Genomic DNA, 14,592 nt, shown 5'->3' on the forward strand with positions numbered 1-14,592 from the left:
AAGTTTCGGCAACCCCAATTAAAAGAGTGTTTCAGACACGCCATGCAGACAGGAATCTCAGGGCCTGCTGCTGCTCTGAAGCCTGGCCGGGGAAGACCAAGCCGCTCCCTAACCCTGTCCAACCCATGGCAAACACGTTTGTCATTGTTCCCCAAGCATTAAGCAGGAGATGTGGGGGCATAGTCCCGAGGCACCCGCACTGAGTAGCTGCAGAGGCTGGGCAGGGGCCCTTCTCCTCTTCCCAGCCCCTTGCTCCCAGTGCCTCCCCAGGACCCGCAGCACCTCCCCTATGAAGGCAGGCCTGAGAAAGCAGGGGCTGTTCAGCATGGAGACGGCTGTGTGGAGACCTCAAAGCGCCTTCCAGTACCTGAAAGGACCTACACGGAAGCCAGAGAGAACAGCAAGTGTAGTGACAGAACAGTGAATAATGGATACAAACTGAAAGATGGGAAATTTAGGTTAGATATTAGGAAAAAATGCTTTACTGTGAGGGTGGCAAGGCACCAGAACAGGTTGCCCAGGGATGTGAATGCCCTGACCCTGGCAGTGCTCAAAGCCTGGCTGGATGGGGCTCTGAGCAGCCTGGTCTGGTCTGTGGGAGGGAAGTTGGGACCGGATAACCTGCACTGCCCATTCCAAGCCCTCCGCCCTCGGCAACCTCCTCAGCGCCCAAGGAGGCCGAGGAGGCACCGCCCCGCCACTCTCGCGTGCCGCGCCGCACGTCGCCACCCGCGCGCAGGCGCAGCAGCCCCGCCCCGCCCCGGCCATGACCCCGCCCCGCCCCGCGAGCCGTCGCGCGACCGTCTCGCGTCACCCCGCTCTCCCCCTCGTCCGCCCCCGGCGGCGGCCCGTGCGGCGCTGTCGCGCGCCCCAGCTGTTTCCGGCGCGCGGGGCGTGCGCAGGCGCAGTGCCGCTGCCGCGCGCCGCGGGTGTTGTCGTGCCGGGTCCCGCCGCCCCCCGCCCGCTCCGCCGGGGCGGCACCGCTCGTGAGGGCGCGGCCGCTGCCTGGCGCTCGGTGGCGGCCTGGGGAGAGGGGGGAGGCGGGAGCGACTGTCCAGCAGGTACCGCCGCCAGGACGGGCCGCGTCGCCACCGGCTCGTGGGGGAATATGAGGACGGGGGAGGGTACGAAGAGCGCGTGCAGGGCACGCGGGGCTCGTTCGCGTAACGGGAGGTGGGTCGGGGACAGCGGGGCCGGGACTCGGTGCTTGTTTACGCGGCCGCTCTCGGCAACGTTTCTGGGAAATGGCGCAAGGCAGGAACAGCGCCCGCGCCTGCCCCCCGGGCAGGAGGCGCCCCCGTGCCTATATAGCCCGGCCCGGCCGTGGAGCCCGCAGCCCGGCGCTCACCCAGCGGGACAGGCGCAGCGCAGGCAGAGGAGACTGTAAGTAACGATGGCGCTGCCAGCGGTGGTGTCAGCTCTGCTGTCACTGCGGAGCCGGCCTGCGCAGGAGTTGGCCAGCGTGCCTGCGGCATTTGTCACAGGCGCTGGAGAAGCCTAGGCTTGCTTTTTCAGCAAATAATGGGTTTGCGCCTGCGGTATCAGCACGGCTCTGGTGTGCTGTGTAAAACGCTGCTCCACCAGTTGCATCTTTTTTTGCAGAGTAAGGATTATATACTGCCCTTGGCTCTTAGGATGGGCACGTTTCGTTGAACTTTGCTCTGAGTATTGGTGTCACTTCTTCCCTGTGAGGAATTCTGCAAAAGGGTGGTAATATAATGACATTTGAAACGCTGTGTCTGCACAAGATAGTTTGCTGAAGAAACAGCAATCAACTTTCTATATGCCACTAAGTGCTTTTGAGAAGAGTCACATATTTCTCAAGATGAGCTTAAATTGGCCTTTTGGGAGTAGCATGTTGAAATGTTGGGGTAATGCTACCAAGTGTCCTGAGCAGTAGATACGCTCATGAGATTATTTGACTTGATTTGAATGTTTATCTGTCTTTACCAAAAGGATACATAAGCTTCATCTGTTTTAAACACCTCCATGATTTTAGTTTAACTTGTTTCTGTTTTGGGGTTTCCATTGTTGGTTTTTGTTTGTTTTTTTTTTTTTTTCAGGCAACACTACATTACAGGACTTATTTATTGACGTATATCTTTTGGAATGAAATAGAAAGCAACACAGAAAAGGTGCAATTATTTATAAGTAATGACAGTTCATTTATCCTTGGACGCATATTTGTTCCTTTTGATTAACCCAAAAAATCTTTGGTGGAAGCAAAGAAACAAATACCTGTGTTTCTGTAGACCTAAAGCCTGCTGGAGGATAAATCATGCTGCACACCTGAGAGTTCTTCATACAAGCGAGCCTTGGTGTAAGTGGGCCAGAAGCAGAACGTTTTGGTATAACAAGTACATTTATAGCCATGAGTTTTTATACTACAGAGTTTCCAAACTTTTAACTTCTTCTTCTAAAGGACTTACAAGGGTGAGCATTCGCATGTCACGAATTAAGAATACTATAGAGTCTGTTTCAAAGGCAGTGTCTGGCACTCACAGTGAACTGGTGTCACGGATAGCTCGATTAAAGTCCCACTCAGGTACTTTGGGTAAAGCAAATAAAAGCAGTGCAGATGCGAGTAACATCAACGCAAATCTAGAAAATGATAAACAAGTCACAGATGTCAGAACTCAGGACGATTGCAACAGAGGCCCAGCTGCAAAGAAATCCACTTGTGCAAGTGAAAACTTGGAATCTGTGTTAGTAAGTTCAAGCGGCACTTGTCAAGATACTCCAGAAGTTTCAGCACCTACTAAAAATCACCTTTTTCATATAAGCTACTTTTCTACAAATTTTGGAGAGACTTACAACTTTGTAGCTGATCATATCAACTCTTACTTTCATAATTCTGTTATGGAACAAGAAAGAAAAAGGAATGCTTCATTACAGGACTCTGAAGAGAGGAATAAGCTTGATTCATCAGCAAATACTGTAACAAGCAAAGAAAAGAGAGTGGATTCTGCAGGTACTTTAGCTCCTGAAGCAGAGGCTCTGGGTGCTGAAAAGACAAATACTGCTCTCCCAGTTTCCACTAAAAAAAGTATTGCAAACTTTCTTTCGTATCCCAGTAACAGCGTACAAGCTTTTGTAGACAGCTATATTGGTGGGCTGGTTCCAAAGTTAAGATCTGATACAAAAGTTGTTTCACCAGAAAAGATTAAACAGCAAGAACAAGAAGTGTCTGAGAAGAGTGATGAGGCCAAGACTGCAGAAGAGAGGGAAAAGCATCTGTCTCTTCAGAGAGAAAAGGCAAGTCTTTGTTTAGTGTTAATGTACGTATTATTTCTATGTATATTTTATACAAGTGTATATATATGCTACACTAGTGTATATACCTATATGTAAGCATAGATATGCACACACTTTTACTTACATAAATAAGTATATACCTGTGTATATACTTACATACATATGTACACATACTTTTACTTATATCGAAGTACTTATACTTCCATATAAGTATATATGTGTTGTCCCTGCCCACAGCAGGGAGGTTGGAACTAGATGATCTTTAAGGCATCTTCCAACCCAAACTGTTCTCTTATTCATTCTGTGTAGTTGGATAAATAAATAAATATGTAAAACTATATATATTTTATACATATGTGCATACTATATGTAAACTTACAAATACATATATGTACTTAGGAGTAGGAATAGATATATGTGTGTATAAGTATTAAATGTTTTATGTAAGTATGGATATGTTTATGTAAGTTTATATATAAAGTGTGTGTGCATATATATATATACACACACCTCTGTGTGTGTTGTAGGTACATATATTTAGTTCATATATACACAGAGTCCATAAATACAGTCAGATCTAGTTGTGCTTTTTTTTTGTAGTTATAGTAATTTTACAGTTCATGTTTTGTTAATGTTTAAATACTAGAAAGTTGCCTGAAAATTCATCTGAATACATACTGACATGTTTGTTTGGTGTATTCTTGTTGTGAGCTGCCTTTATTTTAGTTTTCTAGTAAACAAAGAATCAAAAGGTTTTTGTTGGCGGTTTAAGCAGTGCTTACTTGGAAACTGTAGGAGATCTCTAGTACAACATGCTGTTCATTACTTCTGAGAAATCTTAAAATAACACGTTGAAATTAGTCTTGACAAATTTTACACATTTCTTAGAGTAGTTTTATGTTGTCTGTTTGTCTTCTTTAGATCATTGCAAGAGTGAGTATTGATAACAGGACTCGAGCTTTAGTTCAAGCCCTACGGAGATCCACGAATCCAAGAGTCTGCATCAACAGGGTTGAAGAACTGACCTATCATCTTCTAGAATTTCCAGAGAGCAGAGGAGTTGCAATTAAGGTGCAAATAGTTTTTATGCTTAGATTAAAAAAAAATCAGACAGATGATTGATAGAGAATAACATAAAACCTCATTCTGTGCTTTTGTGGACTAGTCATATTTCCTGTTTGTAAAGATTATAATTTGAGTGTCTCTTTTTATAACTTTGTAGCTGATTCAAGCAGATTCATATGCAAACTACTGGGAGTTTAGCTAAAGGCTCTTAAGATTGCAGTGTTTAATTTAGAAGCATACGACATGGTCATGTGGATAGGTAGTATAGTTTTTTCCAGTGGTAGATAAAGGTCGTACATTGTGTCCTCTGTGGCAGTTGACCAGATGAGAATGTGCTGTACAGTTGATCTGTATATGCACAGTACTTTCTATGCTTGTTTACATGCTTTCTTCGAGGAGAGGTGGCAAGAGAACCATCAAATAAATTCATGTAATCTAGTCCTACTTATGTCCTTCCCTGCATTGAGAGGGCAGGAGGTGGGTGGTAGACTATTCTAGAAGTACTAGCTAAATCACTGCATTTGTCAACCTCTTGCCTTTTCCAAAAGATGCGACAAACGTGTGATACAGATTGTAGAAATTTCTGGAAAAGTATCCTTTGGGAATGGAGTGCAGGCCAGGTGAATCATCTGGTAGGGTATAGGTCAGGCATTCACATAAATATATGTGAATTACTTTATTATGAAAGAGTGTATTCACTACTCCCATTTTGATTGTAATGCTGTATATCTTTGTGGTAAAGTACATTTAAAAATGCTCTGTGTTTAATTTTTGTTTTGATATTAGTGTATTTAGAAGGCATTTCTTGTTTTGAAGCAGTGTGATACTTACTAAGCAAATCTGGGGTTTTACCTATACTTTGGTGCTTCATACTCGAGTCTACGCTTGGCTGATGTGATACTAACTCAATAAAACTAAACTGGTAAATGTAGCTTTCCTAGCTATTCAAAAGATTTATGTATCATCTTGATTGCTTAATTCTGATAGGTAGTTACTATAGCAGTGAGGTGTGTACAACATAATACTGACATCCATTCTTTCCCTTGTTAGAGAAAGACGTGGGTAAATACAGATTTAAAGAAGTTTTCTTCCAATTTTAACTAATATATTACTTCTATACTTAAATGCCACATTAGTAAATTTAAGAATGGATTCTTTTGGTCTAAACATATGGTTAGAATAAAATATCCTTGTATTTATCAATAGGAAAAATTAATCCCATGCCTGTTGCGACTGAGACAGGCTAATGATGAAAGTCTTCAGGCTGCTGTTAGAGAAACTTTAGCTCTGATTGGATATACAGACCCTGTGAAAGGTTGGGGAATTCGAGTCCTCACCATTGATGGAGGAGGAACAAGGTAAAGCTTCTGGGGTTTTTATATGCTTGTAGCCTTTTTCATTCTGTAACTGGAAATAAAATTTCATTCTCTCTTTGATAGAGAAATACCCAAAGAGGCAATTTATGAGTTGCATTTCTGTTACATTTGACTATCCAAGTGATGGGTATTGTTTTTGTATGCATTTCTGCTTGAATGGTGTTTGTTTTGGTGCTCATTTTGCCATGCGCAGTCATCTTGCTCTATCCCAACACAGTTCACACTGCTGCATGCCAGATACTGTTTCATGCTAGAGAAGCACAAATCTAATGGTCTCTAATGCATCTCTCCCATTATTTCAGACACATTAAATTGAGGCCAAGCAAACCCCCCACTGGAAAATACTATGCCCCAGGGGGCATTATATAGCCTTGTTAAGACCAAAATTTAAGTGCTGTGTGGTGGGGATGCAGCTAAAATCCATCCTGAGTCTACATCCACAGAAGCTGATCACCCCTCAGTCTTTGCTATAAAACAGTATGGCTATAGCTGTTTAATACTATTTTTCGTATGCCTGAGTATGTCATTTATATTCAATATTCATCATTCTATTTTAACTGTGTTCTGCTGCTCTTTTATTTCCTGAAATATTCAGGATTCTTACTGTTGCAGTTATTAAATTATAATGAGCTATAATGAAGCCAAGGTGATTGAAAAATTATTAGAACTATGTGAGATAAGACTGCCATTGTATGTGAAGGGGATTTTTGTGTTTCAGGGGTTTAGTTGCACTTCAGACTCTACGGAAACTAGAAGAATTAACTGGAAAGCCGGTTCATCAACTTTTTGACTACATCTGTGGCGTAAGCACAGGTAATTATTAAGCCACAAGGTGGAGTTTTGCTATCAATATAGTAAAAGAACATCTGAGAATAAATGTAGATTTTGCAGTTTCTGACTTAAGAGTGTAAGCTATGAAAATACAGTTGTGATTTCTAGTCTTTCTTTTTGCTTCTGAGTAAGAACTTCGGGCAGTTCATGATGAACTTTTGGCCGCAAACTGATTTGTCATTTTTTGAATTTACGTGAAATCTTCAACTTGCGCACAGAAACATTTATCTTAGATATTTATGGAACTTTACAGACTACTAAGGTAATATCCCTCAGAAATTGGTACTAGGTCAGTCATGCTTCCTTTATTAAGGTAACAGCAATGTTTCATCTGTATTAATTACCTGCCAGAAGGACAGCATGTGCCTGTAGCAAGATCTTGAATGATCTAAATTAGAGGAAGTGGTCAGTGCTGTGGTGCCCTCTGTTCATATTGGCCTGTACAGGCTGGAGAAATGGCTTGGCAGGTTCAGTGAAGCCAAATATGAAGCCCTCCATCTGACGTGGGCTGACAGGCTAGAAACCAGCTTTGCAGAAAAGGACCTGGTCTTGTTTGGAACAAGTTGGATGTGAATCATCAGTGTACTCTAGAGCAAAGAAAGCTGACTACATTGGCTTGCATGGACAAGAACGTACCCAGCAATTTAAAGGGTCTCTGTTTGGCCACAAGTGTCTTGTTATGGGCTCCTCTATAAACCCTTAATCTTTTGAGCAGTATGTTTTTGTACATACTGGATATGTCTGGCAGAAAGCCAAGTAGTCAATCAGGGGACTGGAGCTCATGACATGTAAAGGAGAGAGTGCAAAAACTGGGTTTATTTGGCCTTGAGAAGAGAAGGCTAAGAGTAGGCCTTTATCCTGGTTCAGCTAATGGGAAAATAAAGAAAAGATGGATCTAGAATCATTTTGAAGGTACACAGTGACAGGAAAAAAGCCAACAGACAAGCTGGAGTATGGGAGGTTATAATTAGATATGGGATCATGCTTTTTCTTGTGGGGATGGTCAGATACTGGAAGGAGTTGCCTGCACAAGCTGTATAATCTCCATCCATGGAGATACTCAAAATTTGGCTGAACAAGTCCTGAGTAACCTTTTCTAATTATACCTGTTGGGACAGGAGGTTGGACTAGATAATGTCTACAGGTCCCTCCCAGACTTAATTACTCTTGTGACTCACTGATAAGTTACTCCTCCCTAGAAAGTAGGAAATTCCAAAGCATAAGTTTCTCCTTAAAAGACAGTAATCTCCTTCAGAAATTATGTTACACCAGTAGCAGCAGAATTAAGTTTTCTACCATAGGAGGTATGCTGTGGTTCACTAGCTCAGCTTCCTTTAGAAGCCCACATTCTTCAATTTTTTGCTACACTTATATTCTATACAGTTTAATTCAGAAATTATATTAAACACAGATTACCATGAGTAAAGTGTGTTCCAAGAGATTTGCTTAATAGACTCAAAGTAGTGGACGAGAATGCTTAGGTCTCCTAGACAGAATTTGTTTGTAGGCACAATGTAATTCCCTGCTTTACATTTTTAATAGTCTTCCAAGTCCTTTGTTAATTAATTTAGCAGTAAGTGGTTGGTTGTTTGGAAGATGGTTTCCCTGCTAAACACTTCTCCAGTGTCATCTTTAAGGATAATAAAGGTAGATAGAGAGGCCTCTTGGACAGAGAGGCCTAGTGTTCTTAATTTACTCCCACTACCATCACTAGAACTAACTTTGTTTTTAATTCTTCCTTAAATTTTGGGATGTATGACTGCTAGTAAGTACTTGGCATATTCTTTTAAATTTTTTTTACACAATTAAGCTTTTGTCTGCAGTTGTCCAGCTTGCAATAATAAATGAAAAGACATGGCTGGGTGAGGTTGTGCATGTCTGCCAGCACTGCTGGCAGTTCTGTTTGTATTGACAGTACCTATACTGATAGTCTTGCAGCTGAATGAATTGTGATTTACAAGAGTGGTGGATTTAATGATAGGAAGGATGCCTCTTGTGCACTGCACTTCTCTTTTCTGCTGCACTTTTTGTATTTCATACTACTGTTCAGCTGTTTTGCCTTTGAAGTTTATAAATACCCTTGCTGTGAATTCAGCATTACTGTCTTTGTAGTTATCTTCCCTGTACTTCTCTTCGCTGGGGGTCAGAGGGTGTACATACAGGCAGTCACAGAGAAAGATCATTGCAATGATGCTGTAATAGGCCCTGCATACTTTGAATCTGCTCACCAAAATAGCAAATGTGTGATCTTGTAGAACTGGTGCTGGTGAGTTTCGAGGAAGAGAATGTGGCAGAGGATTTGCATGACCTGGGAAAACAGTGTTTCTCTGCTGCTACCTGTTAAGTCTGTTGAATACAGGCATCTGATGATTTGGCACTTGAGAAAGTTTCTCTTGATGAAACTTTGTGTCAAGTAGGCCCAGGTTGCCTTAAGCCTGTGTGCTGCCTTTTAAGAAACTGGGACCATCAGTCCACTGATGCTCAGCTATCACGGGGGTGGGGATTGTGAGAGTGAAAGAGGGCTTGGAAGTCATGTTTCTTTTAAGGCCACCTGTAACTTCCTGTATGCAGTTTTTTCTGCACATGCATTATATTCTTACTCTATTTCAAGAATTGGCACCTTTTAAAATTAGTTTTATTCAATCCTATGGCATTTATTTTCAGATTGAAAAAATCATGTGTCCTAGTTATTACTAATGCTTAATTACACATTTTCATAGTATGGCACAACTAGATTTAAAGGTTATGTGTGTTCCTTTTGGTTTAATATATCTAAGAATTGTGGTAATTCATTAATTTTATTTTTCCACAGTCCTTTTAGTGGTATTTAGCAGAAGTGCTTTTTGAATGCTGTTATTTTGTTCCTGCAAGGGTAGGTCATAATTTTTGTTAGGCACACACTAGATGGCAGCATGTATGCAACTAATTATAAATGGTTGCAACCAAATGTAACCCAAACTACTGAAATCTCCTTTATTTTTACAGAATTTTTCTAGAATATTTCTCTACCAGCTTAAGAATTTGAAAGGTAGCAAATAATGCTCCAAATAATTTTTTAATACCACAGCATGGATTTATCTTATTTGTTTCTCTTTGCAAGTAAAGTAGTAAAGGATTTCATTTGCTTTCTGCCATATACTTGTTGTAATCTGCAAAATGAAATAATGTAATTTTTCAACTTCTTATATTTCTGTTTTTGAAAATAGACTTTTTCTATCTTGTATATATTCTTCTAAAACATTGTTTGTCATGTCTGAGCAGGAATTTAGTGATATAAATGTCAATTGGTCTTCCTGTTTCAAGACAGATATTCTGCTAACCTATGAGCTATGTTAACTGATAATCCATTTTTGCAATCTTACTCCAGGATACATTTTACATTGCAAAATATTTGTTTTTTTCAGGAGCTATATTAGCTTTTATGCTGGGGTTGTTCCATATCCCCCTGGATGATTGTGAAGAACTGTATCATAAATTAGGATCAGATGTTTTTAAGCAGAATGTCATTGTTGGAACAGTCAAAATGGGCTGGAACCACGCCTTTTATGACAGTGATATATGGGAAAAAATGCTCAAGTAAGTAAAAGATGATCAGGTGAAAAGTAATTAGTGCAATGTCTGAGTGCATTTGGTTTTGTTATTGCTTTACTGGTGTGCAGATTCTTAAAACAACTAGAAAGGATTAACATATACTCTCATTCTTTTGAAATAGCTGTTTTTATATTTACCAAAACATTGAAAGCTTTTAATGTAATGAGTTAGGTTTCTGGGGAATAAAGTAAGCTTTACTGCAGTGATTTCTGATTATATTCCTGTATGCTTGCCAGGTCTGCTTGATCTGATTCATTACAGATCTGCTACAAATTTTACTAGCCACCTGCTGTGCCTTTTTTCTTAAAGGAGATTGGTGAGATATGAAATAATGTGCTGCAGTAGGGATTTTTAATGTTTGCTGCTATATTGAAGGGCTTTGTCCATTGCCACTTGCTTTGAAAGGGAAACGAGCTGTAAGGGTTGCAATGAGAAATTATCCACAGTGTCAGAGTTGCCTGTGAAGTATATTCACATGCATTAATGGCTATTTGGGAAAATCCACTAGAAAGAATTACTGTATTACAGGTTTTATTTCTTAGTTTTATTCATCTGTGTTTGTATCGATAGTTCAATTGTTTGTAATTTTTAGCAAACTAGTGTCATAGTTTCCCACCCAGCATAAGTTGACCCTGTCACCAAAAGAACCGGAAGAATCTTTTCTGAGAGCAAACGTAAAATGGTAAAAGATTCCTTCTGATAAGTAATAACAAGTTCCTTTGGGAATGCGATTACTGTGGTTTATGGAATTAAAAGAGTTTTTCATGACATAATAGTGGGAATACCAGTGCTGTCTGAATTTTAAGCATCTTACTTCTTTGATGTAGAGAACTTCTAGGCACTTCTTCTCTGTGCTCTTGCATATTTTCAGAAATAAATATGTTTATCAAATTAATACAATGAACTTTTCTTCTCAGATATCTGAAAGTCTTTTTTTAGAAATTAGATTTTTCTGTCTTCTCTCATTTCCTTTCCCACCAATTAAAAGAAGTCTTATGAAAATCCCAATAACCTCATGTGAAAGTAATTTGCATGCCTTTAATTAAAATACTATTGTTTTTTGCAACTACATGTAGCACATGAGGGAGGTAAAGAGCTCTACTCCTGTGCAATAGAGAAAAGCAGGCAATTAATACATTATCCATAGAGTGAATTAAAAATTAAATGTGCTGATCAACAAATGACTTCTTGGTGACCTGCGATGTTGAAGGGAGATCCTGTGCCTGCACAGCATTTTGTTGAAGGGATTCGCTGAGGCTTCGCTGTGGTGTGGTGGCCTAGAGCTTAGAGAGAAATCGTAAGGTTATATCTTTATAGCAATATTGAAGGTCAGGTCTAACATTGTCATAGCATGGGGAAACTGCTTTTTGTTCTTTTTTGAATTTAAAAGCTGTACCTGTGCTGTGTGCATTTTTGTAGTTTAAATGGTAACTTGTCAGCCTTGCTTGAAATAGAGACAATCCATTGACAACGTAGAGATATATGTAATACATGTTTAGTCCTACCACAGTATCAGTGGTGGTATTTTCTGGCAGAAGGTGTTCTTGCTCAAAATAACTAAGTTGATGTTTCATCAGGCTAATGCTGCATGCGTTCATGGGGTATGCTATAAAATGCATTTCAGAAAATGACAACTAATTTTGGTTAACTGATGTTTTATCCAGAGTGCTTTAGGGAATTGGTTTCATGTGCTCTGTATATGTCTGTTTTAACTCCTCTTATGTATTTCTTGAGTTGCAGTTTGAGGACTGGTTTTAATCATTTATGTTATGCAGAAGATTTTACTTACAACATATCAGTCTATGTAATGCTATATTGAATTGCATTTTTAAGAACCTGGCTTATAGTTCCAACTTCTCTGTTTTCTTTTGACTGTTGTTGACATATACAATTTTCTTCTTGCATGCTGTCTTAAGAACTGGAGAAATTTGGTGAGCAGCTAGGGGTTTTCACAAGCTAGCTAAAATCTCATGTTGGGAATTTATAGTCTTGAGAAGCAATCAGTCACTGTATGGAGCGTTAGATAAAAATTACACGTTCTCTTTTGGTAGGAAAGTGGATAATGCATGTGTTTGGGAATACAAGTAATAATACTTCAGTATTTGTTTTGCAGATTGAAATATAAATTGACACTGCTCTCTAGTGACTACATGGGCGACACCCTCCATACCAGCACATGGTATAAAAGTCTCTCCTGTAGGTTTGGTAAAGATGTCATAGTTTCGTGGTACTACTGTTGTAGTTAGGAGAGGGTAAAAATTACAGTTTTGCCTTTTGCATTGAATGCTTTTTCTCCAGAGTGTTTGCATCACTGCTGTAGCCCATTAGAATGTTTCTTCCAGCATATGGTTGGCAATATGTTCTTCATAGCATTATTGAAATAAGTGTTGCAATATTAGTGACTTGAAGCAATGAAAGAGCAATGTTTGTGAAAGAGACTTGTTGTTTAAGTAGGTCATGTCTAGAGGACATAGGTCACAGACAAACACAAACAAAGTAGATAAATGGAAAAATAGGATGGCAAAAGAAATTATGTGTAAAGTAATAACCAATGAGTGGAAAAATGTAAAGTGCTTACAGGATTTAAAGTAACTTTAATATCAAAAGTGATTTGGTGTTGTCATGGACAGTTCAATGAAACATCTGTATGCTTGTGGTCAAACAAGATGATTCAGTGTGTGACAGTTGGGATTGAAAATACTATAATGCCATTATATTAATTCACAATACAGTTTCATTTAAAATATTATTTACAGTCCTGGTTATCCCATTTTAGAGAATATTTCTGTTGCAAGATTGGGGAAAAGTAGCCAGTGATGTAAAGACAACACACATTAGGAGTCTTTGTCATTAACAAAAGCAAACAAGTTAAAGTGGTAATTTGAGATAGTAAGGCATCTTGAGAATTACCAGTTTCTTCTTTTCTTTGGTAACAGGGTACTATTCAATAAAATTAAAATTAGAAGGCTTTATTTTTTAACACGTATGGGAATAAACTGTGGAATTACTTCTGCTGTGACTTCATAAAAAAATTGAACAGTGAGAGAAATACATTTATGTAATATGCAATTACAGTATTAATGCTAGCAACAGAACTAAAATAAATGTGGAGGTGATATTAAACTTTACTTCTTAGGCCATAATGTCTGAAGTTGCGTAGTGGTTTAAGGGATTTCTTGTACCTACTCTGAAGTACCAGTTTCTGGCCCTCATAAAAAACAAGATGTGATGAGATGGTTATTCAGTTTGATGGTTCCTGTAATTAAGCAGAGGATATTGCTTATGCATTTTTTTAATCTTTGCATGCAGGGTCTGGGAAAAAATACAGACATTCCACAAGTAGATGAAAGTGATGCAAATCAGCAGATGTCTTTGATATCTCACCTCTGTCAGTCTCATTTCTTTTATTCCTACTTGATGGTTCTGTGTGCCTTTGCCTCCTTCTGTAATTAGTTAGTGAGTCCAGATGGCACTCTTCCCCTTCTGGCTGGTGATTCTGAGACTGGAATCAATGCAAAAATAAAATAAAACAGTGCTACTGGTACAAGAAGTGTGTCAGCAGGCGTTTTCCATCATAGGACTGGAACCTGTCTCCCTTACTTCCTTCCTGTCAAGGACATGTATACAGCCATCCTTCAAGCACAAATACCCAGTAGAAGAGCAGCAAATTGTCCTAATTGCACATACATGCTGCTGTGACCCATCCCACTGAGGGGCTGGGGCAGCGTGATGCCAATCGATCCCAGCCCCTCCCCTGGATCGAGTTTCCCAAAGAGCAGACTCAGAGGGTGGGTCGATGGGCGGCTCAGAAGCCTAAGCCGCACCCCCTGGGCAGCACCGGGGTCCAAGCCGCCTCCCCCGGTTCGGGAAAATTCCCGGTTACTCGGTTGTTCACTGGTTCTCTGTTACAACTCCCGCCTCTCCGTTTCCCCCAGTGGTTCTTGTTAAATTGTATCCTCCCCCTGGCTTGTAACTCATTGGTTGTTTTCCCCTTTCACCGCGGTTTTCAAACGCTCTATAACACTGAGGACAAGCCTCGGGGGAGGATCCCATTGCATTCCATCCCTTCCGAGCTTGTTCGGGTTGTGAAACTTCTAACAATAAACCTGTTAGGAGTCAGACCAGAACAGCCTCTCTCTTCTTTGTCTCTGAGCTAATGTGAGCCGATCCCATCGGCTCCTGCCGTGTTCCCTCTGCGGAGAAGCCAGCGAGCTAGCCCAGCCAGCAGCTCTTTTCCTGATGCCGAAGTCGCTTCAGCGACGCACAGAAGTAACGCAGCTGGGCTCTCTCTGACCTGGGGCACGCCAGAGCTCGTGCCTCGAGCACAAGTACTGCGTTACATACAGTCTACTGTCTGCATGGAGGACTGCTGCTGCAGTTGACTTTAAAGCTTCTTTTATTTTCTGACCTGAGTAGGTCGATAAAGGTGTTGTTTTTAACAGCGGAAGTGCTACTACGTCCTGTCATGGGTGCA

At 40.5% G+C, this 14,592-nt stretch overlaps 2 protein-coding genes across 4 annotated transcripts in view; one reads left to right on the top strand and one right to left on the bottom strand.

The window, feature by feature from the left end:
• Window positions 1-923: 923 nt before the first annotated feature.
• The window catches only part of PNPLA8 (patatin like phospholipase domain containing 8), a 39,795-nt gene continuing 26,126 nt past the window's right edge, over window positions 924-14,592 (top strand). The window contains exons 1-6 of one of the 2 annotated variants that reach the window (XM_039570641.1): window positions 924-1,061; window positions 2,064-3,255; window positions 4,177-4,326; window positions 5,527-5,678; window positions 6,415-6,509; window positions 9,932-10,103. In XM_039570641.1, coding sequence (XP_039426575.1) covers window positions 2,155-3,255; window positions 4,177-4,326; window positions 5,527-5,678; window positions 6,415-6,509; window positions 9,932-10,103 — 1,670 coding nt within the window. In that variant the 5' untranslated portion in view covers window positions 924-1,061; window positions 2,064-2,154. Of the gene's footprint in view, window positions 1,062-1,205; window positions 1,384-2,063; window positions 3,256-4,176; window positions 4,327-5,526; window positions 5,679-6,414; window positions 6,510-9,931; window positions 10,104-14,592 lie in introns of those variants that run through there. The other variant, XM_039570642.1, reaches the window with a different exon arrangement.
• The window catches only part of LOC104698315 (translation initiation factor IF-2-like), a 46,201-nt gene continuing 42,751 nt past the window's right edge, over window positions 11,143-14,592 (bottom strand). Inside the window, exons 2-3 of one of the 2 annotated variants that reach the window (XR_005604433.1) lie at window positions 13,503-13,620; window positions 11,143-11,401 (exon numbers count right to left, since the gene is read on the bottom strand). Coding sequence is in view for 1 of the 2 variants with exons in the window: in XM_039570643.1 (XP_039426577.1) it covers window positions 13,572-13,620 (49 nt within the window). In the remaining variant the exon portion in view is untranslated. Of the gene's footprint in view, window positions 11,402-12,349; window positions 13,621-14,592 lie in introns of those variants that run through there. The other variant, XM_039570643.1, reaches the window with a different exon arrangement.

The sequence above is a fragment of the Corvus cornix genome, chromosome 1A, assembly GCF_000738735.6.
Source record: "Corvus cornix cornix isolate S_Up_H32 chromosome 1A, ASM73873v5, whole genome shotgun sequence".
Taxonomy (NCBI): domain Eukaryota; kingdom Metazoa; phylum Chordata; class Aves; order Passeriformes; family Corvidae; genus Corvus; species Corvus cornix.